A 23,742-nucleotide genomic window follows, 5' to 3' on the forward strand; every position below is an offset into this window, starting at 1 on the left:
TCCGTTGCAATTTGACGTCACTCTGACCAGTCGTGTTACTTCTACAGCATTTTGAAAGTTTAACTTTAATTATAATCAACCTGTACATCTCTCTCTCTCTCTCTCTCTCTCTCTCTCTCTGTGTGTGTGTGTGTGTGTGTGTGTGTGTGTGTGTGTGTGTGTGTTGTGTGTTGTGTGTTGTGTGTTGTGTGTTTGTGTGTGGTAGGAGGGGGGGGGGGGGGAACTGAGGTGCAGATAGGAACAACAAAAAGACTGTCAGAAAGTAAGCTTTCGACCAACAATGCCTTTGTCAAAAATAGAGAAGAAGAATTGAAGTTTTTTACGACCGGATGACATATCTTCTGGTAAACCTTCCGGGATGTAAGGTCGTGGTCCATGAAACTCTTCAGCTCCTAACTCTTCAGCTCCTCCCTCTGAAGATGTCCAGCGCAGCTCTGGACGAAACGTTAGGAGCTGAAGAGTTTCATGGACCACGACCTTACATCCCGGAAGGTTTACCAGAAGATAAGAATAGAAGTTGTCCATGTGGCCAAAGGCTCACATGCTTAGCAGTCTGTGTGTTGTGCCTGTCTGCAGCTCATCATCTCCTCTATATAGTGAGTAGTAGCAATCTACACTTTTCATAATATTGGTATTATTGCGTCCTGAAGTTTCTATGTGAAATTTAAGGAGAGGAGTTGAACCTGATTGCTTTATATAAGGAGAACTCTGATGAAAATGAGACAGATGGGGGAAAAAGCAAATAAACTGTGATGTCAAAAGTAATCGCCATAGCTGTTATTACATTTATCCCACTGTGGGACAAGACGATCAGTTCCTTAATGGAAAAATGCTTGTTGTTGCGTATGGAATCATGATTGTACCCAGGCATGTACCTCTTCGGCCAAAGCAAAACAATTGTCACAAGTATCTTTCTTCAGGGCTCCAAAAATGTGCGAAATGCATGGGTAAGGGTTTCCCAGCAAAACTTCTGCAGTGTAGTCGAAACAGCCCTGGTGACATGTGGGCTCATCTTCTCACAAAGTGGCATAAATTTACTAACAGTCATGGTGATTACTTTTAAAATAGTAAACAGTTTATATACTTTTTTCTATGACTGCCCCTTACACTTAGTCGTGTCCACTGAAAAATTTGGTGTCCTGGGTGTAAATTTAAAATAATGCAGTAGTCCAGAGGACATGTGAGTAATGAAATACAGCTTGCCTTTATTTGTGTATCAATGTGATAATATTTCATAACTTTCAGATGTCTTGACCACACTTCCAAAATTGCCTTATGTGTTTCAACATTTCATCATTTGCAAAGGCTATAAAGCACGGTACATAATTGGTATTGAAGGTGTAAAGTGTGTTACATTTCACCAATGATTAGAGATATAATACAAAATGTATATATATATTTTTTTTTTTTTAGCTTGCCAATGTTATGTCAGTTATAGGAAATTGTTCAAAAAAATGGTTCAAATGGCTCTGAGCACTATGGGACTCAACTGCTGAGGTCATTAGTCCCCTAGAACTTAGAACTAGTTAAACCTAACTAACCTAAGGACATCACAAACATCCATGCCCGAGGCAGGATTCGAACCTGCGACCGTAGCGGTCTTGCGGTTCCAGGCTGCAGCGCCTTTAACCGCACGGCCACTTCGGCCGGCGGAAATTGTTCAGTAGGTACATTGTATCTTATCAGTATTCTTAATCATGAATACAAACTACCACTAAGGAACACATTAGAAACCAAGGGGCTAAACAGCTAGGTGACACTGGATATGGTACACACTGCATTTGTTTGTTCACTATTACATTCATTATTACACTTAATAAAACAACTTCAACTGTAAACAGTTAATGGAAATCACAAGTTTTACAAGAGGTATTTTTTACAAACGAGTGTGTAACAGTGTTTTTGAACTGTCGAAAATAATGCAGTGGAAGAGGCTGCTGGGCGGCGCAAGGGTATGTGAGGCAAATTATAGCTTAACAAGCATAATTCTTGACAACTTAACAGTGCCTAAGTTAATAGCATGAGTAAAAATTTATAAATACTATTGTATGATAAGTTAGAAACTATAGAAATATCATTTGAGGCACCTAGCACTCGCTTTTTCAGAACAGGCGATGCCCATGCATTGCCATTGCTACTGATGGAAGTAAGTTAATAAGCGCCCTATAGGAAATCCAAACAATTTGAGAAGGTGCAATCTTGGAATGCCATACATCTGTGTCATCAATAGTATGATGTCCATGGCAGATTGCCTTAGCTAATTGAAACTCCTTAACCCCCATGTGTCAGTTTAACTAAAAAACACATCCAGATTTACAATCATGTGAATACCAGTGCAGTTTTACTGCTAATAGCACATTGGTAATTGTGCTACCCTACATAACTTGTTCCCATGTACGTATATTACATGTTACAATCTTTTCTAGGGTCCAAGATAGCTCCTACAGGTATAGGTATAGGTATAACTATATCATGTAGTATAAGCTGTAATTGTAAGTATGATAAAGTGATAAAAAATAAAGAAATTTGGGCGACATTAAGAATTGACTTATTTAAAATATGTTCATAGATCTTCTGTGGTTCTATCACCATGAAATTGTTTTTCTGTAAATAACAAGCATTATGAAATTCCATGAGGCAAGTAAAAGGGGGAGAGTGGCGAGCAATGGAAAAATCTTTTATAACTGTTTGTAGTCCTGTGATTACACCTATTTTATAAAATGACAACTTTAATTGAAATAAGGTGAAAGTATTGTGGAGCAACTAAAGTAGTTCTTTTGTAGAGGGTTTTCAATTTGTGCTGTGTAGTGCCAAGCACTAAGTAATAATTTAATCAGTGGAAACTCAAGGTTGGAATATCAACAATATTAGGAAAAGGATAGATTTCTGCTCACAATGAAGGTTAAAAGGTGACCCGTTGAGTTGCAGACAGGCATGATCTGGATGAAGCTGCCGGTGATAGTCGCCATGAGTGAGTGAGGTGTGTGTGCTTATGTGAATGTGTGTGTTTTCTTTGCTGAAGAAGGCTTTGGTTGAAAGCTGTAGTGTGTAACAGTCTTTCCATTGTTCCTGTCTTGTATGTGTAGTAGCAATATATCCTTTTTCTAGTGTTGTTAAGTAATAACTTATGAATATTCTATCGACCTGTGACCAATATGATGAGTGACACTATATGTTTATGAATATTTAAGCTTTTACTCATCTTAGGAAAAAAGCAAAATACTGGGGGAAGCCACACAAAGATACACAGTCTTTGGGGTTAAACACAGAATAGTACAGCATTTATCACTAAAAGCATACTGTGCAGTGGTGAACTGTTGTGTGTTACCATTTACCAATGTCATAGGATGAAGGCAGAAATATATATCCTAGAGACTTAGTAGACAGTGCTGCACTAGAGTTCACCACTACACAGTATTCTTGTTGTGATAAATGCTGCACCATTGTGTATTTTACCTGCAAGGTTGTGCATCTTTGTGCAACTTCACCCAGTGTTTTCCTTTTTTTAAATAAGATGAGTAAAAGCTTAATTAATCACTACACATACAGTGACATATGCTCAAATTGGTCTGTAGCTGATACAATATTTGTAAGTTATTACTTAGCACTTGATGCTTGTTAACATACAACTTGCCTCATGTACCCCAGCACCACCTAACGGCCTTTTCAACTGTATTATTTTCGACTTAAAAAAAAGAGAGGGGGGGGGGGGGGGTGTTTAGAGAGAGAGAGAGAGAGAGAGAGAGAGAGAGAGAGAGAGAGAGAGAGAGATACACATTGTTTTATAAAGAAAGATACATTTTTATAAAACATTGTAAAGTGATTTCCATGAGTTGTTTACAGGTGAAATTATTTTATACAATGTAATGATGAAAAATGTAGTGAACAGACAAATGAAGCATTTACCATGTATCCAGCACTGCCTAACAGTGTAGTCCTCTTGGACTCTAAGATATTCCTAGGTATCAGATTGCACTCATTGTTAAGAATGTTGATGAGATACAATATATTTGTTGAACAATTTTCTCTGTTAACAAAACACTGGCAAGCTAAAAAACATATTCTACCCACTGTACTACCTGTATGTCTCTAAATGGTGAAATGTAACATTTTCATATATTTTGATACCAGTTTTGTTTTGTATTTTATAGCCTTTGAAAATGCTGGAATGTTGAAATGTGGAAGGTGATTTTGGAAACAATAAAAAGTGTGCTCAAGACATGTGAAAGTTATGAGAGTTCATCCAAACGGCCACTTTGTCTCATAGCATCTGCATGCTGTTAGCAGACGTGATAAAAAGTATCAATTTGCTCGTTACGTAATAGGACTGTAAATATATTGGTGTTAGTCTGTTACTATGAGTTGGATGGTGCAGTTGATAAGAGATTGGGCTTGTATGTGTCAGCAATGTAGATTTAGTTTTTGTTAGACTGATTAAGATCTATCTTGGGATTTTGTTTCTGTAAAGGATAGGGGAGACTTCTCTTCTCTCCATGTCCTATGCAGAGTTATGTCTTTAATGACGTTTCCAGTGATGGACTGTCAAACCCAATCTTCCTTGCCTTTTACATGCACCTAAAGTCTGGGAACATTTTCAATTATTTATTGCAAAAGAACCAAACATCGTATAGATATCATACATATGTCATTTTTAAGAGAAACCCCAAAAGTTTTTTTCCCCCGTATACCGCCACAGCGTAGTTTGGTAATTTGCCTATAGTTATTGCTAGTTGCAAACATGGCGAGTTCAGGTGAGGAGAGAGCTTTCTGTGTGTTCGGAGCTCGACATAAACAAGTGTGCTAAAGCTGTTCAATGGATGTTTAGAACCAAGTATGGTAAGAAGCCACTAACAAGTAGGGCCATTTACCACTGGCACAACAAATTTGCTTTGACAGGTGGCTTGTGCCCGGCAAAGAGAAGCGGACGTCTCAGTGTGAGTGAAGTGAATGTGGAGCACGTATGAGAGACATTCATAAGGAGTCCAAAGAAATCGGTTCTTCGTGCATCCTGTGAATTCGAAATGGCTCCAATGACAGTGTGGAAAGTCGTGCGATAGAAGCTGTCTATGAAACCATTCAAATTGGAGCTAGTGCAGAAGCTCAATGACCTGAACTCGCCATGTTTGCAACTAATGCTGACTATAGGCAAATTAACAAACTACGCTGTGGCAATATACTTGGGGGGGGGGGGGGGGACTTTCAGGGTTTCTCTTCAAAATGACATATGTATTATATCTGTACAATGTGTGGTTCTTGTGCAATAAATAATTGTGTTCCTGGACTTTATGTACACCCTGTACTTTTTATTTGGTAAAGTGATAAATTAGTGTTATGAGTGTGCAGAGATTGTGTTCATGTCAGTGTAAGAGGTACAAAAACTGAATATTACCCTTTTTTGTCATGCTTCATCCAAATAAGTAATTTGTATAATTTTTATATTTTGATTCTACAATTCCTCATTGTAAAATTTTAGGCTTATTGTTTAAATCAGACTGAAATTCAATTTCTCAGTCTTTCCTGAGGTCAAGAGTAGCTATTAGGATAAAGCCATCTATTCTTCATCTAATAGTGTGGTAGAGAAAATTAAACTCTTTCATGTGAGAATCATACTTGAAGAATTTAAAGAGCACAGTGTTACCGATGATACCTTCATGAAAGTTTAGTAAAATTTGAAAGGAGAGACAAAAAAACCCTGAGTGTGTCTTGTTCTGTTTGACCTAATAAGGACTGTGACCTTTGCTTTTGTGGGCAAGTGCTCTACCGACTGAGCTATCCAGGCATGAGTAATGAGCCAGCCTCACAGATTATTTCTGCCAGCTTCTGTTTTCTACCTTCCTAATGTAGCAGAAGCTCCGTTCCAGAAGAAAGGATAATGTGTAGAACTGGCTTAGCCATAGCTGAGGGACCTGTTTCCAGAATGTATCCCCACTCCACAGTGGAGTGCAGTGAGTTGAAACTTCTAGGCAGATGTAAACTGTGTGTCAGATTGATACTCGAACCTAGGACCTTTGCCTTTCGTGGGCAAGTGCTGTATTGATTGAACTATCCAAGACAGACTCATGACCCGCCCTCACATCCTGGTCCGTCATGCATTTTTGATGTTATTTCTTTAATGTAGTTTGAAGGGACTTTTACACTATCTGATCAAAAGTATCTGGACCCTTATTATTGGACATTAATGTGGGGTGTGTTCACCCTTCACCTATGATGGCTTGAACTCTGCTGTGAGTATAGTCAGTGAGGAGTCTGAATGTCTATGGAGAAATGGCAGCTCATTATTTCTCAAGGGCTGAAACCAGAGAAGGTAGTGATGATGTTTGATGCAGGGTTTGAGCAAAGTACAAGTCATAACTCATTCCAAATGTGTTCCATTGGGTTTTTGGTCATGATTCTGGGCAGGGCACACTGTTTCAGGAATGTTATTGTCCACAAACCATTGCCTCACAGATGCTGCTTTATGACAGGGTGCATTGTCATGCTGATAAAAATAATCATCATCTCGAGACTGGTACTCCACTGTAAGCCAGTACATAATGCTGTGTAATGTCTTCATATCCATCTGCATTTAGCATTTTATTAAGTGCTATAAGAGAACCACACCCTAACTTTGAAAAACATCCCATACAGTAACACGATCTCCTCTGTACTTCACTGTCGCTTATACACTCGATGGCAGGTTGTGTACTTCAAACATTTGCCAAACCCAATCCCTTCCGTTAGATTGCCATGGGTTATAGCATAATTCATCACCCCAAATCAATCATTTCCAGTCATTCACTGTCTAGTGGTGTCGGTCTTTACATTACGTCAAGCATCACTTGCCACTGACTACAGCAATATGTGACTTATGAGGAGATGCTCGACGGTTGTAACCTGTTCTTTTTAATGCAGTCACTGTGCTAGCTGGACAACTAATAACACTTTGGAACTCGTGAGTGGTTCCTTCCATTGATATCATGTTTTGTTTTTGCAACCACACTGTGCGTTGCTTGATGGTACCTTTTCAGTACATGAGGTCAGCCTGCTTTTGGTTTTTGTTGAACTTGTTTGTTCACATTTCCACTTCACAATCACAACACCAACAGTTGATGTGGGCAGCTTTAGGATTTAAATATCCGTGATGGCTTTGTTACTCATGTGACATTCAATGATGATAATCCACAGTAAAAGTCATTGAGCTCTCCTGACCGAAGCATCATGCTGTAACTGGTTCTTTACTGGCAACACAGTATTCACCACTTCCTTTTATACTGACAGGTTGACCCCTCATAACATGTAGTGGTCATTTCTGCATTACATGTGCGTTTCCAGACATTTTTGATCAGCTAGTGTGTTTATAACCCCTTCCATTAACATTAGATTTTAACAGCATATAGCTATGTTCTGCATTAGGAGGTGTAGTACATCCCAACACTTGTGGTTTGTACTTGCTAAGATATCTGCTTACGGCCTTGCTGCAATGATAACTCCGGTTCCTGTCAGATCACTGAAGCTAAGCACTGTCGAGCTGGGCTAGCACTTGGATGGGTGACCATTCGGTCTGCCAAGTGCTGTTGGCAAGTGGGGTGCACTCAACCCCTGTGAGGCAAACGGAGGAACTACTTGATTGAGAAGTAATGGCTCTGGTCTCATAAACTGACATACAACGGGGAGAGCGATGTGCTGATGACGTGCTTCTCCATATCCACATGCAGTGATGCCTGTGGGCTGAGGATGACATGATGGTCGGTCAGTACCATTATAGGCCTTCATGTGGGCGGAGTTTAGTTTAGTTTTAAGATATCTACTTTACAAACTGTCATGTTTGTTGTTGTTACATCAGTTATCTGTATCATCTGGCTTTCTGTGCATATTGACAGATTATGCTTCCCTGATTGGATCATGGAGTGGGCTTTTTCAATTATTTCTTGATATTGTGCATGGAAATTTTATAAACAAAAGTTAACATGTAACATAACACTATGGAAAGTGCGCAGACTGTGACAGAAAATATTTTATTCTGTGGAATGGCTTTGTGCAAAGCTTGAAGGTTGACTTCAAAAAACGAAATGCAGGGCTGAAGTGTACAGCAAATGCATTGCATTCTGGCAGAAAAGCAGGCAAATTTATGTAATATGCTATGGAAAGTTACTTTGCTGGTGTAGCGTTCTGTGCTAATTAAGTGCCGCTCAGCAGCTACTTGTGCTGTATAAACAAAACTGAAATTCTCATTTTTAATTTTTTTCCTTTGGAAGGGAAGAGGAATATCTGATTACAATAGAAAAAAAGTTAATATAGAATGTATCTTTTGTAATGTCAGCACTTCAAATAATTTACAAGTGGATTAAAGACATTAAAATGATTTTTTTAGAGTAATCTATTGAGAAATTAACCTAATTATGATTTTTAAAAACAGTGGTGCTTGAAGTAGTAAGGTAGTATTGTATCACTTGTCAATATTGGTAGTGAAACTATTCTGAAAATAGGCAGGAAATTTTATACACGTAAGTAAATATGTAAACATAACTTAATAGAATGTAAAGTGCTCAGTTTGTATAATCTTGCTGTTCACATTTACCACGACAGGAGTAATTTGTTCTGTGCAATGGCCTTGGGAAAAAAACTTGGAGGTTGAGTTCAAAAAATGAAATACAGGACTGAAGTTTACAACAAATGTGCTGCACTCTTGCAGAAAACAAGGGAAGAAGGATGGTAATAAAAAGAGTGGTACCAAGAGGAAGTGAGAAATTTTGTGAACAAAAAGCAATTGCAAGTCATTAGAAGAAGACACAGGTCACAGTTGTCTACAAGATGGGTAGCAGAAGCAAGCCACACTACTACTATCCAGTTTCATTGATTTCCATCTGTAGTAGAGTCCTAGAACGTATTCAAAGCATAAAATAATGATTGACAACCTCCATAGTAACCAGCATGGGTTCCGGGGGAGGGGGGGGGTGGGGGGGGGGGAATGATTAGGCGAGACCCAGTTTGCGCTTTTGTCACATGATGTCTTCAAAGCTGATGCAGTATTTGTTGACTCCCAAAAGCATGTAACTCAGTTCCACACCACTGATTATGCTTTTATGTCATATCAAACTAACTTTATTACTTAATTGTGATGATTCTTTGGTTGGGAGGAAACAGCATATTATCTGATGGTTCAAATGGCTCTGAGCACTATCGGACTTAACATCTATGGTCATCAGTCCCCTAGAACTTAGAACTACTTAAACCTAACTAACCTAAGGACAGCACACAACACCCAGCCATCATGAGGCAGAGAAAATCCCTGACCCCGCCGGGAATCGAACCCGGGCGTGGGAAGCGAGAACGCTACCGCACGACCATGAGATGCGGGCATATTATCTGAGATAGAGAGTCACCAACAGAAGCAGAATTAACTTAAGGTACGCCGAGGAAAGTGGGTTGGAACCCTTGTTGTTTGATTTGTATATTAATTTTCTGTCAGGCAATATTAACAACTACTTTAATAATGAAGAACTGAAAATAGGTGCATAAATGCTCAGTCAGATCTTGATAAGATTTCAAAGTGGTGTAGAGATTGGCAACTTGTTTTAAATGTTCAGAAATGTTAAGTTGTGCACTCGAGTGTAACAATTTGTAGGAATGTGAAATGGAACAATCACACAGTCTCGGTCATAGATAAGGCAGACAGCAACTAAGAGACTTTGATTCATTGACAGGATACTGAGAAAGTGTAGTCAGTCTGCAAAGGAGAATGATTACAAATCATATGTATATCCCATCTTCGGACATTGCTCAAGTATGTGGAACCCGTATGAAAAAGGATTAAAGAGGGATAATGAACGTATATGAAGTAGGTCAACACAGATGATCACAGGTTTGTTTCACTCGTGGGAAACGCCAATAAAATGCTGAAAAACTTGAATTTACTGACACTTGAAAGATAAACACTAATTAAATGAAAAATCAGGAGATACTCTTTAGCCTAGTACCTCTTTCATTGGTACTGCAAAGACAAGTTGATATTAAATGCAGCATTCACAGCAACTTGTAAGCAGCCATTCTTCTTACCCCAGATATTTAATTACAATGGGAATAAACCCTGACATCTGGTACAATGTTTAGTACTCTCTGTCATGCACTTCATAGTGATTTGCAGAGTATGTATGTAGATGTAGAGTTAATGGTGAGAGGTCAGTATGAATGGGATAGGGTGAGACACACACATCATTAGAGCTTGTAAATAATGTTATCCAATTTACCAATAACTCAGAGTCCTTATCTAAAAACATGGTGCTAGAACATTTCCAGTACCTGTTAACCCCAACTGCACACCCTTCAGCTGCCTTTCCATATCCCACCTGTTTTAGCTACTCCTCAGTATTGGCTTTTACAATTAGTGTTTGAGACCTCAGTATCTGTGCCCTTGATTTTTTAGTGTGGAACAGGAAAACTGGCAACTAGTATAATAGATGAAGGGAGAGCCACTTTGAAATGTTGCATCATTTTGATGAACTGAAGGACGGGAAATGCAAGAACTTTATGTTAGCTGAATTTGTCACAAATACAAGGTCATATACAGCAGATGGTGTGCTTGCCACATCTGTCATTAGTCTATACGGTAATGAACATTTAAAGAATTTGGTGCAAAAAATGATTTCCATAGCAAATTCCTGAATTATCACAAATGCCATGTATGACTTTCACATGAATATGCAGTTTGAATTTTTGTTACAATGTTTTAATCTTGAGTACAAAGGGCAAAGCAGTTTCCTGCTATGTTTTTGGCAACTCTGTGTAAAAGAGGCAGAACTGAGCTTGTTTTCTCTTTAGTTGAAGAAAATAATTTTTACCCCACAGTTTGTTTTTACATAATTGCCACAGAATTTAGAATGTCATTTTAATTTGGTGATTTGATTACAGCCTACATATACTACCACTGCTGTGTTGAGCTAAAGCCTATGTTTTTAAATAAGCAAGTGATTGCTGTGGAAATGGAGATGAAAAATTCTGCCCTTCTTTGTTTCTAATCAATCATATTTCTCTAATATCAGGGGACTGTAGCATTTGTATGCCTTGAATTAGTTTGTGCACTGGCCAGTAGTTGTGAGTGGCAAGGAATAAGAGAAGACGTGCTCCTTAGGCCAGTCTTATACATTTTAAACAGTGTTATTGGGTACATTACCACCATGAATGATGGACTCTTCTGCATATAACAGTGGCAGAGTGACAGTGTTTTCATACACTTTTCAGTTACCTTCCATTTCATTGTGGCTGTGGGACCCCTAGGATCCCTATGAGAGCTGTAATCTGACTACTCCAAAGCTTAACAGAACCTCCATGATACTTCTTTGTGAGAAGAAGTTTTAGATTATACACTTCTAATATCTCCATTCCTAAATACGCAGCCGGCCGAAGTGGCCGAGCGGTTCCAGGCGCTACAGTCTGGAGCCGCGCGACCGCTACGGTCGCAGGTTCGAATCCTGCCTCGGGCATGGATGTGTGTGATGTCCTTAGGTTAGTTAGGTTGAAGTAGTTCTAAGTTCTGGGGGACTGATGACCACAGAAGTTAAGTCCCATAGTGCTCAGAACCATTTGAACCAATTTTGAACCTAAATACGCATGTCCTGTGAAAGAGATGTAGACTCTTTGGTCCACATTATGAGAGCAGTTCAGTGAGGATCCTTGTTTGAAGACAAATGTCCTTGCTAACAGAAGTTGGTGTTACCATTTTGTGCTGCCAACTGGTAAACAATCTTGAAACAAAAATGACACTACTTCATAGGTCAAATTTGGCTGCCATTTCCATGAATTGTGGAAAGTGCTTTTGGCTGAGATGGAAAAACTGCAGAATCATACAGTGGTTTGTTTTTAAATATGAAAAATGCCAAGATAAAAGTGAATTTGAATGCTGATTATTTTGGCCTTTGTCCTCCAATGAAAATGATTGGACATGGTTTGTGCAGATGTATTTACTGAAGAAAGCATTGAAACAGTCCTCAAATCAATTCTTACTGATTTTTTGGGAAAAAAAAGAGCATGAAATACCAAAGGCCATAGATTTGTCAATTGGAATGTCAGCTAACATTTCACTTGATCAGTTGGCGATAAACGGTACCACTTTCGCTGAATATCGATCACAATGAGGTGTAGGTTTCAACATCAAAGTTATGTTTGGAGCAATGTAACTGAGGTCTGGAAAACATTTTATGGTTGTGTTGTCACCATCAACGAGACCAGTATTCATCATTATAACTCATAAATCTAGCAACAGTGAAAAGGATTTGCCCCAAAGAAAGTGCAGATTGTCTCATTTGCCAGAAAAGTTACAGTGATAACTTTTGGGCTGTAAAGTGCATCATACTCTATGGATTTCATAGAAAAAGGGTAACAATCACTGGACAATAATACTGTGAGGCATTATACTGCTTTAACAAGAAATGGAATAAAATGCTGTCCTGTTTGGTGAAGAGAAAAGTGCTGTTTTGCTGCTAGCATGTGGCAACACATTCATCTACATTTGTTGCCACAGTACTGTGTGAACTGCATTATGAACTGATGTTGCATTTACCTTATTTGCCCAGCCTGGCTGCCCTGCAGTTCTGTCTTGCTTCCACATGAAGAAATAGCCCACAGGTTAAAAAGTAAGATTAGTGGTTTTAAAAATATGATTGAGACATTAGAGAAAATGTATGAAGCTAAAAGAAGAGACTGTTGGAAAATAATGTCTTCTTTGGAGGAGGGGGGTGGGGGTCGGGGGGGGGGGGGGGGGTGGTTCAGTCATATCTTTGTTCCCAACATTGGTGCTTGTTGAATTATTGAATCGCCCTTTGTACTTGCTTCCAATCATCCAGTGGTCAGCAGTCTTAAGATTTTTTGGTTCTGATACCCCCCCCTCCCCCCCTCCATGAACGATGGACCTTGCCGTTGGTGGGGAAGCTTGCGTGCCTCAACGATACAGATAGCCGTACTGTAGGTGCAACCACAACGGAGAGGTATCTGTTGAGAGGCCAGACAAACATGTGGTTCCTGAAGAGGGGCAGCAGCCTTTTCAGTAGTCACAGGGGCAACAGTCTGGATGATTGACTGATCTGGCCTTGTAACACTAACCAAAATGGCCTTGCTGTTCTGGTACTGCGAACGGCTGAAAGCATGGGGAAACTACAACCATAATTATTCCTGAGGGCATACAGCTTTACTGTATGATTAAATGATGATGGCGTCCTCTTGGATAAAATATTCCGGAGGTAAAGCAGTCCCCCATTCGGATCTCCGGGTGGGGACAACTCAAGGGGACGTCGTTATCAGGAGAAAAAAAACTGGCTTTCTACGGATCGGAGCGTGGAATGTCAGATCCCTTATTCGAGCAGGTAGGTTAGAAAATTTAAAAAGGGAAATGGATAGATTAAAGTTAGATATAGTGGGAATTAGTGAAGTTCGGTAGCAGGAGGAACAAGACTTTTGGTCAGGTGAATACAGGGTTATAAATACAAAATCAAATAGGGGTAATGCAGGAGTATGTTTAATAATGAATAGGAAAATAGGAATGCACGTAAGCTACTACAAACAGCATAGTGAACGCATTATTGTGGCCAAGATAGATACGAAGCCCACAGTAGTACAAGTTTATATGCCAGCTAGCTCCGCAGATGACGAAGAGATTGATGACATGTATGATGAGATAAAAGAAATTATTCAGATATTGAAGGAAGACGAAAATTTAATAGTCATGGGTGACTGGAACTCGATAGTAGAAAAAGGAAGAGAAGGAAACGTAGTAAGCGAATACGGAATGGGAGTAAGGAATGAAAGAGGAAGTCGCCTGGTAGAATGTTGCACAGAGCATAACTTAATCATAGCTAACACTTGGTTCAATATTCATGAATGAAGGTTGTATACATGGAAGAAGCCTGGAGATACTGGAAGGTCGCAGATAGATTATATAATGGTAAGACAGAGATATAGGAACCAGGTTTTAAATTGTAAGACATTTCCAGGGGCAGGTGTGGACTCTGACCACAATCTATTGGTTATGAACTGTAGATTAAAACTGAAGAAACTGCAAAAAGGTGGGAAACTGAGGAGATAGGGTCTGGATACACTGAAAGAACCAGAGGTTGTAGAGATTTTCAGGGAGAGCATTAGGGAACGATTGACAAGGATGGGGGAAGGAAATACAGTAGAAGAAAAATGGGTAGCTTTGAGGAATGAAACAGTGAAGGCAGCAGAGGATCAAGTAGCTAAAAAGACGAGGGTTAGTAGAAATCCTTGGGTAACAGAAGAGATACTGAATTTAATTGATGAATGGAGAAAATACAAAAATGCAGCAAGTGAAGCAGGCAAAAAGGAATACAAAAGTCTAAAAAATGAGATCGACAGGAAGTGTAAAATGGCTAAGCAGGGATGGCTAGAGGACAAATGTGAGGATGTAGAGGCTTATCTTTTGAGGGGTAAGATAGATACTGCCTACAGGAGACCTTTGGAGAAAAGAGAATCACTTGCATGAATATCAAGAGCTCAGATGGAAACCCAGTTCTAAGCAAAGAAGGGAAAGCAGGAAGTTGGAAGGAGTATACAGAGGGTCTATACAAGGGCGATGTTCTTGAGAACAATATTATGGAAATGGAAGAGGAGGTAAATGAAGATGAAATGGGAGATATGACACTGCATGAAGAGTTTGACAGAGCACTGAAAGACCTGAGTCGAAACAAGGCCCTGGGAGTAGACAACATTCCATTAGAACTACTGATAGCCTTGGGAGAGCCAGTTCTGACAAAACTTTACCATCTGGTGAGCAAGATGTATGAGACAGGCGAAATTCCCTCAGACTTCAAGAAGAATATAATAATTCCAATCCCAAAGAAAGCAGGTGTTGACAGATGTGAAAATTACCGAACTATCAGTTTAATAAGTCACAGCTGCAAAATACTAACGCGAATTCTTGACAGACGAATGGAAAAACTAGTAGAAGCCGACCTTGGGCAAGATCAGTTTGGATTCCATAGAAATGTCGGAACACGTGAGGCAATACTGACCCTACGACTTATCTTAGAAGAAAGATTAAGGAAAGGCAAACCTACATTTCTAGCATTTGTTGACTTAGAGAAAGCTTTTTACAATGTTGACTGGAATACTCTCTGTCAAATTCTGAAGGTGCCAGGGTTAAAATACAGGGAGCGAACGGCTATTTACAATTTGTACAGAAACCAGATGGCAGTTATAAGAGTCGAGGGACATGAGAGGGAAGCAGTGGTTGGGAAGTGAGTGAGACAGAGTTGTAGCCTCCCCCCAATGCTATTCAATCTGTATATTGAGAAAGCAGTAAAGGAAACGAAAGAAAAGTTCGGAGTAGGTATTAAAATCCATGGAGAAGAAATAAAAACTTTAAGGTTCACCGATGACATTGTAATTCCCTCAGAGACAGCAAAGGACTTGAAAGAGCAGTTGAACGGAATGGACAGTGTCTTGAAAGGAGGGTATAAGATGAACATCAACAAAAGCAAAATGAGGATAATGGAATGTAGTCTAATTAAGTCGGGTGATGCTGCGGGAATTAGATTAGGAAATGAGACGCTTAAAGTAGTAAATGAGTTTTGCTATTTGGGGAGCAAAATAACTGATGATGGTCGAAGTAGAGACCATATAAAATGGAGACTGGCAGTGGCAAGGAAAGTGTTTCTGAAGAAGAGAAATTTGTTAACACCGAGTATAGATTTAAGTGTCAGGAAGTCATTTCTGAAAGTATTTGTATGGAGTGTAGCCATGTGTGGAAGTGAAACATGGATGATAAATAGTTTAGACAAGAAGAGAATAGAAGCTTTTGAAATGTGGTGCTACAGAAGAACGCTGAAGATTAGATGGGTAGATCACATAACTAATGAGGAGGTATTGAATAGAATTGGGGAGAAGAGGAGTTTGTGGCACAACTTGACTAGAAGAAGGGATCGGTTGGTAGGACATGTTATGAGGCATCAAGGGATCACCAATTTAGTACTGGAGGACAGCATGGAGGGTAAAAATCGTAGAGGGAGACCAAGAGATGAATACACTAAGCAGATTCAGAAGGATGTAGGCTGCGGTAGGTACTGGGAGATGAAGAGGCTTGCACAGGATAGAGTAGTGTGGAGAGCTGCATCAAACTAGTCTCAGGACTGAAGACCACAACAACAACAACAACCATATAAAACCTTCTTTTTCCATTTGCCTTGTTGAGAAGATATTCAGAAATGCTGAGTTTTTTGCGACAGTGCATTTGTGCAATTAAGGTTTTGCTGTTTCCAATGACACTGTGTTATCTAGAAGTGTATGAAGAAAAGTAATCATGGCAGTAATAACAGTTCTTATTAAAACGTTCCTCTCTCTAGCATTGAGTTTAGTATTTCTTCTACTGAAGGTTTTGATGTTTTCCCATCTGTGGCTTTTATTGTAATGGTCACAGCTGTGACAGACTTAGGTACCCCTTCCAGATTTGTGGCTTGTCACTGGTACACCAGTCAAGTGAGAATCAAAAATCGATGCTGATTGAAAGCCTGAAATATCTGACATGTCGATATGTTAATAAAACGTTACAATGATTGTGGATGTATGGCAATTCAGGACACTCTCAGGGAGATATAACAGAGGAGAGAAGCAGATCACAAAGTCTGTAAACTAGGGATAAGATATAAACAAGCTCTGAAATTATAACAATATGAGTTAGTTTGGATATCTACTCACCATATATAGGAGATGTACAGGCACATTTAAAAAGTAAAGTAGGTTCTTGGACTCTATCTGAGAGTGCTTCAGACGTAGAAAACATGCACACGCATCCGTGTCACCCCCCCCCCCCCCCAGAAAAAAAACCACCAAGCTATGAGGGTAGTCATAAAGTATTAATTTTTTTTTCTTGATAAAATAAAATAATGAAACTGATTTTTTTTTGTTTTGTTTTGTTTATTTGCAGTACATATCTGCAGTCCTGGTACACATTGAATTTTCCATTCTACAGTACCATAGCACACTGCTAGAGGAATCAAAATAAAGTGGCTCATTGACAAAGCAAAGTATCGTGTGGCAATTCATTTTCTGTATTTTAATGGGAACAGTGCCACATTAATCCATTCTGAGTGAATGGGAGCGTACAGCAACAATACATCATCATACGACACAGTGATTTGATGGTGTAGACATTTACGTCCACTGTCATCAAACAAGTCTGAAAGGCAAGGAACAAAATGGCACATCATCTTGTTATGAAGAAATGAGAATTGCAGGAAAGGTGGAGACCCTGATGCTTGAAGACCAGTGTATCACAGTTGGGACAATAGTGAAAATCATTCGTAGGTCAGTTTCATTGTACATGAATTTTTGAAAATGATGAATTTTGCCACCCTCTGTATCTGCAACTGCTTGCACCCGTTCAGAAATCCTGTTGAATCAAGGCAGCAAGGGAAAAGTAACTGTGTCAGGTCCGTCCGGATGACTTCCTTATCTACTTAGTCACCGTAGATCAGTGCCGAGTGTATCACTATGACTTTGAGACAAGAAGGACTAACTTTGATGCAACATATTTTTGTTTGACCTCTACCAGTTACGTATCTCAAAGACCATTTTTGACAGTTATTTCAGAATTATCCCCATGTCATTTTTTACTTGTACTGACAGAGACTGTGTCTCATAAGAGTTTTACTAGGTTGCTCAGAGAATGAAAAAATAAAAGTCAGTTAATTATTATTTTACGATATATATTATCTCTTACAGTTTATCCTATTATGTAAGTCACAAAGCCATATAATCAAATGGACCAGTTAATTCGAATAGTGTTTGCTGCATACACCTATTACAAAATAAACTACTAATTAAAGTACATTAAATCTGTATTCATTATCTGATTACCAGTGTAAACATTATTGCTGTTGCTGGTGTAACTATTATCACTATAATTACAACTATTACCATTATATGTCTCTCATTAGTTTATTCGTTATGGATACCATTTCCTTGTAGAAAAACATATTTAAACACATTTAGGTATATGTGTCACCACTAGACCCAACAGAAAGCTACATGAGTCAACAGCTACAGTCAATTGCTTACATAAGGCTTGGGTTGGCATGTTAGTGCAATTTCACATTGGCCTATATTTTGTGTTGTACCATCACAGAACCTCTTTTCTGGAAAGTTTCACTCTTACTCAATATAAACTCCTGTAAATAGTTCTATTCGGTGGTCAGTGAGCTCACGTATCCTCTCTGCAAAATATTGACTGACAGTAAGTGTAAATCACAATGAAATGATTGCAATGTTATCCCTAGCCTTCCCCCCTTGTTACAACAGTATTGTTGTCCAAGTGAAACCAGTTTGCTACTTTGAAATCTAGCATCCCTACTGTGACTTGTTGCATCTACATAGAAGGGAAAGTGCCATACTCTGTGTTCTGAATTATTCATGATATAGCTATTGTTTGTCTGTCTTTAATGATTTTATTCAAGTGATCATATATAGGCTGCTTCCAATCAGTTAGTGGCTTAAACAGTTTGACAGGTTAAAGAAGCTAAATGTTCATTTTTCCTGACTGTTATGCAGAAATATGTATGGTTTTCCACCCCTTTATTAAACATGCCATTCTGTCTACCACAGTTACAATATGCAATATCTTTTTATTTTTTAAATTTTGGTTATACATATATCTGTATGAGTCTCCAATCCAAGTATTTTATGCAGTTGTGTTTGATTGACATTGTTGAATCAATAGAAGGAGCATCTTTCCCTGATCTTCATATGTGACAGATGTATTGTCAATGTGAAAGCTACATTGGTGTAATAAAGAGAGCACATGCTAACTTAAACAGTGCTGAAGATGCAAGCTATGGGCCCAGATAGTAGCCCTGTACCACACAGCAGATCCCAGTGTAGATCGTTGGCATGACTGCAGTCATCTAAGAGTACACTGGAACCTTCGGTCACTGTCTTCCTTTCTTCATGTTCAATACCTGCTTTTAATCCCAGTTGTTATGGATGCCACTCACACCAGTAATATTCTGAGATTGATTGCATGAGTGTTTTATAAACCATCTCCTTTATAGATTGATTGCATTTTCAGGTAGGAAAACTTCCTGCAATATGTCCTTTATTCCTGCAATTCCTCTTGCCTCATCCTTTGCTAGTCCCTGCCCTCCACATACTACCCTCTTCCCTGATCCCTCTCCAACACTACACAGCCTTCTGTTCTGCCAATGCACTGACAGTCTTTTTTTCTCTCCTGTTACTCTTCCACTCCTCCCCACCCTCTTCCAAACCATACTTCCTGACTGCACCTCGCAGCCCTACTCTGTCCCCTCCATGTCTCTGCATGTTCTCCAAAGTAACAGTACACCTTACCCCTCCCCTGCCGTACTATCCTTACCCCACTACCCATGCCAAATTGCTACTCCCATCTGGTGCAGTTTCAGTCTGTAGTCTGGCTACAGTGGCTGAAGACAAAGATTGTGTGTGAGTTTTGTTGGTTAAGTGTGTTTGTGTTTAATATCTCAGAAGAAGGCCTTTTGGACAAAAGCTTAAATGCCTAGTATTATTTTTGTTGTGCCTGTCTGCAACTCTGTGTCTCCTCTATAAGCTGAGCTGCAATCTATCCTTTTCATAACTTTGTTGTTATTCCATCCTGTACTTTCCATTGTTTAGTTGGTACACCTGTGTATTTGCAAGAGTTGATTAATTCCAGTTGTCACTCATTGATATTGTACTCATAGGATACTATGTTCTGTATTTTGTGAAGTGCATTTTTGAACATTTAGAACAAGTTGCCAATTTTTACTCCACTTTGATGTCTTATCAAGATCTGTATTAGTACAGGATGTTTAAGACAGTATTTCATTATTGATAACTGCATCATCTGTAAAAAGCGTGAGGTTAATGTTAAAGTAGAGTATAAACAGCAAGGGTTCCAACACACTTTCGGTGTGCAGCCTGAAATTTGATGTGCTTCTGCCAGTGGCTTTTTATCAAAGATAATATGCTGCATCTTCCCTATGAAAAACTTTAGCCTGGTCACAAATTTTATTTGATACCCCATATGATAGTAGTTCTGTAATAATCATTAGTGAGGTTCTGAGTCAATTACTTTTGCAGAGATTGGACCCATCCATTTTCTAGCAGCTCAATAATTGTAATTATTTATTTTCTTTTGTTACATTGGCATGGAGTAGAGGTGGGGGGTGATCACTACATCATTCTTTGAGACAATTATTAAGTAGTATCACTATTCTTATTTTATGCTTGTAGTGAGGTCTTACAAGAATTGTGTCATGTATGGAAATAATATTTCCTTCCTATATAATGATTCCAGTTTCCTTTGAGATATCAGTGTCTGGACTGCTAGTTTTTTTATGATGTTAATCACATGAACCAGATGCAATGGAGCAAATTATTACAGATTTAAATATTTTATTTGTTATCTTGCTGTTGTTGATTTCATCCCAGAGAATGAGGGTCAATTTTGTGTCACTAGCAACTTAAACGTTGCACACACATCTTGGAATCTTCATGAATCTGTTACACACTGTGCATCATCAGTAATCAATCCTAGTACTGCAGTTTTGCTGTGCCTTTATGACAGTTATACAACTGCATTGAATTATACATTCAATATGTGCTGGTTTGTTTTTATGGTTCATGTAATACTACTGAGCCGTGTTACTTGCAGTGTGAATTCCGTACATAGGAAACACTGTTCTAAAGAGAAAAAGAACACTGAGATGAACTGGAGAGTGTAAAATAAAGTAAACAAATTCTCATGTTGCTGGATGGAACATAGTTACTGAGTGAGGTGACATAGAGGTTAGCACAGTGGACTCACTTTTGGGAGAACAATGATCCAAATCCATGTCTGACCATTCACATTTAGATTAGCTGTGATTCCCCCCAAATTGCCCCAGGTGAATGGTGGGTTTCTTCTTTTGATGAGGTGCGGCCAATTTCCTTCCCCATCCTTGACAAAGTCCGAGTTTTTATTCCTCTCTAATGACCTCAAAGTCAACAATATGTTCCTTCCTTGAACCTAGTTTCATTGTGCAAATTTTTCCTTAACTGTTTCATGTGGAACTTCATGTAATTTAATGTTCTGACACAGTGCTGTGTTAGGTAGCATACTTTTTGTGATGTTGTTATTTGCAAATTATGCTGTCATTGAGAATTGTACAAAATGAGTTTTTCTGTGATAAGTTAGCCTAGCTGTAGAAGTCTCTGACTGAAGTGTCCCTACAAATGTAGAGAATATCTTGTGATGTTGCAGTTTAGCAGGTGAATAAGACAGCTAACCAGTTGCAAAAAAATGGTGGTTTTCGACTAACCTTAACCGTGGTTTCAATGGATTTAAACCTGTCTTCTTCAGAAATTACACCATGTATTACAATGAAAACATAATGGACCAATATTATGTGACATACAAAAGCTACTATCTCGAACAATTTTAGGCATGTCACAAACAACATGATATATACCAACATAGGAAAACTAGTACTTACAAACTTCACATTACCAAACATTCAGTCAGTAAAGCGATGTAACATTTCCACATGAAATGTGTCGGCAATGTTCTGTACATGTACTTGTAAAAGTTAAGGCCCTTAAAATCAAGGTCTTGTCATATCAGTAAAATCAATCACATAAAATGCCAGACCCTGTTGAGAGCTATGTACTGATTGAGGGAGAATGGAGAGTGTGGATACCAGGAAATAAATAATGAGCTACATGTGCCGATAACATGTATGTTTGGCAGCATAACCAGCCAATAAGCATAAGCACATCAAGTTACTATCAGAATTAAAGAAATACACAATGCCAATAAACGAGTGTAGAATAAAATGTTGAAAAAGATAAATACATATTAAAATATACTAGCACACATTAAGACCCTTGTAGGACCATTAGTACATTATTGTACGAAAATAATAATGTCTGTGCGTAAGTAAGTTATTACAAGCGTAACGACAGTAAACAGATTAATATGACCTATAGTAAATCATTGTACAGGAAGTAATAACACCAGTGCATAAGCACACTATTACACATAATTACAGTAAAGAGCAAAAACTCATAGGTCCCTGTATAGTGAAAAATGTAGATTAAATGGACTACTTGCAAAGGCTACCAGCAGTCATTAAGTGTTTTTTTTTTTATATAAATACAGCATTGGTTTGAACTCATTAAATAGTTGTCTACAGCTGAGCTGCAACTGATCATTTAGTAAATTACCATCTCTGCACTCTAGATGTTTATAGATATTTAGTTCTCCCCAAAGGTCCATCCTGCACCCTTTGACCTCTGTGAAGATTAGTTGTCTTTTTCCACACTGGCTGTTTATGCCACCAAGCATAAATGTTCATCGGCACTTTTGCCTCAGGATTTGTTTCCTGGTATCTCTGCTCTCCACTCTCCCTCACTTAACGAGTAGCTCTTAACGTGTCTGGCATTTTATATGATTGATTTTACTGATGTGACAAGCCCTTGATTTTTAAGGGCCAACACCTGTTGTAGGTAGTGGTTTCTGTATGACACATAATATTGGTCCATGGTTTTTTTGTTGTAATTTATTGTGTTGCACTGTATGCAGGTTTGTTCTTCTGGAGATTACAGGTGTAAATTCTTTGAAACCATAGTTAAAGTTAATTGAAAATCACAATGTATTACAACTGGTTGGCTGTCTTGTTTGTTTGCTGTTCTGTAATCATTGCTGAAGTATAGCTTCGTTCAAAATATTGAAGTTCCTGCCTGCCGAGGTATCTAAAGCTTTCTGAATATAGGGACATCAAACTGAAAATAGTAGAAACACGTACGACCATTGACTTTAATAAACTGTGTTTGAAGTCAGACATAATTCCTGATTACATGAAATTGTACATAGATGTGAAGCAGTGTAACAAAGAGCCTTCCATCAAAAGGAAACTAGTGCAGCAAGTCATTTCTGATAAGACAGTACAACTTCATAGAAAGAAAGACAATTTAAATGGTGAAGCCTATTGTTTGCATTTGTTTTTATTTAAATATTTTAAGGAACTTTATAAATTTCAAATTGATTGTATCTGGGATAGTATTAATGATAACAACATAGATAAAATTAGGGCTAGACATGAAAAGAAATTTTAAAATTCCAGCAATAATAGTGCCAATGCAGTTAACAATGGTGTGAAGCATCAGTTTTACTATAGAGTGCTTAATAAAACAGACATTACTTTTGCACAGGCTGAGAACAATTTGTTACATAAAAGGCTTGAGTACAATCTAATTTTCCAGCTTAAGAAGTTGGGTTGAAATCTCTTAAAACTGGATAAGATCGATCAGGTCAAAATTGCACTTGAATGCAATAACGTAATAGATAAAGTACTAAGCTGTCTATATCATTTTTTGTAGCACTATAGTCTTATGTCTGAACAAGAGATGTAATTGATAATTCTTCCGAATCTGAAGAATCTGAACATGATTGTGAAATGCCAAGAAAGACAGTTAGTCTACATTTAGCATTTCATATTCTCTCTACTTCAACCCTCATCATTGTTTTACTTCCAAAGTAGCAAAAGCCATTTCCTAATGTAATCCCCTCAGCATCACCTGATTTAATTCCTTGCTTAAACATGATTTCATTCTTGCCATAAACTGTTCTTAATTATATACAAAACAACAAAATCCTACAAAAACAATTCTTCCTCTTTCCAGACAAGTGACGTATATTATTATTGTTGTGATCTGTAGCCTGTGTTGCCATGCTGGTTTTGTGGGTTTCTTCTGTGTGTTGGTTGGTTC

The 23,742-nt window shown here is 38.4% G+C and overlaps 1 protein-coding gene across 2 annotated transcripts in view; it reads left to right on the forward strand.

Moving 5' to 3' along the window:
- Positions 1–23,742, forward strand: part of LOC124607359 (cyclin-dependent kinase 12) — a 146,425-nt gene that overhangs the window by 86,931 nt on the left and 35,752 nt on the right. Inside the window, exon 14 of one of the 2 annotated variants that reach the window (XM_047139666.1) lies at positions 16,910–17,656. The exons of the other annotated variant lie outside the window; for it this stretch is intronic. Within the exon in view, the coding sequence (XP_046995622.1) occupies positions 16,910–16,938 (29 nt within the window). The 3' untranslated portion in view covers positions 16,939–17,656. Of the gene's footprint in view, positions 1–16,909; positions 17,657–23,742 lie in introns of those variants that run through there. 2 annotated transcript variants of the gene reach the window in all.

Source organism: Schistocerca americana, chromosome 3 (genome assembly GCF_021461395.2).
Source record: "Schistocerca americana isolate TAMUIC-IGC-003095 chromosome 3, iqSchAmer2.1, whole genome shotgun sequence".
Lineage (NCBI taxonomy): Eukaryota > Metazoa > Arthropoda > Insecta > Orthoptera > Acrididae > Schistocerca > Schistocerca americana.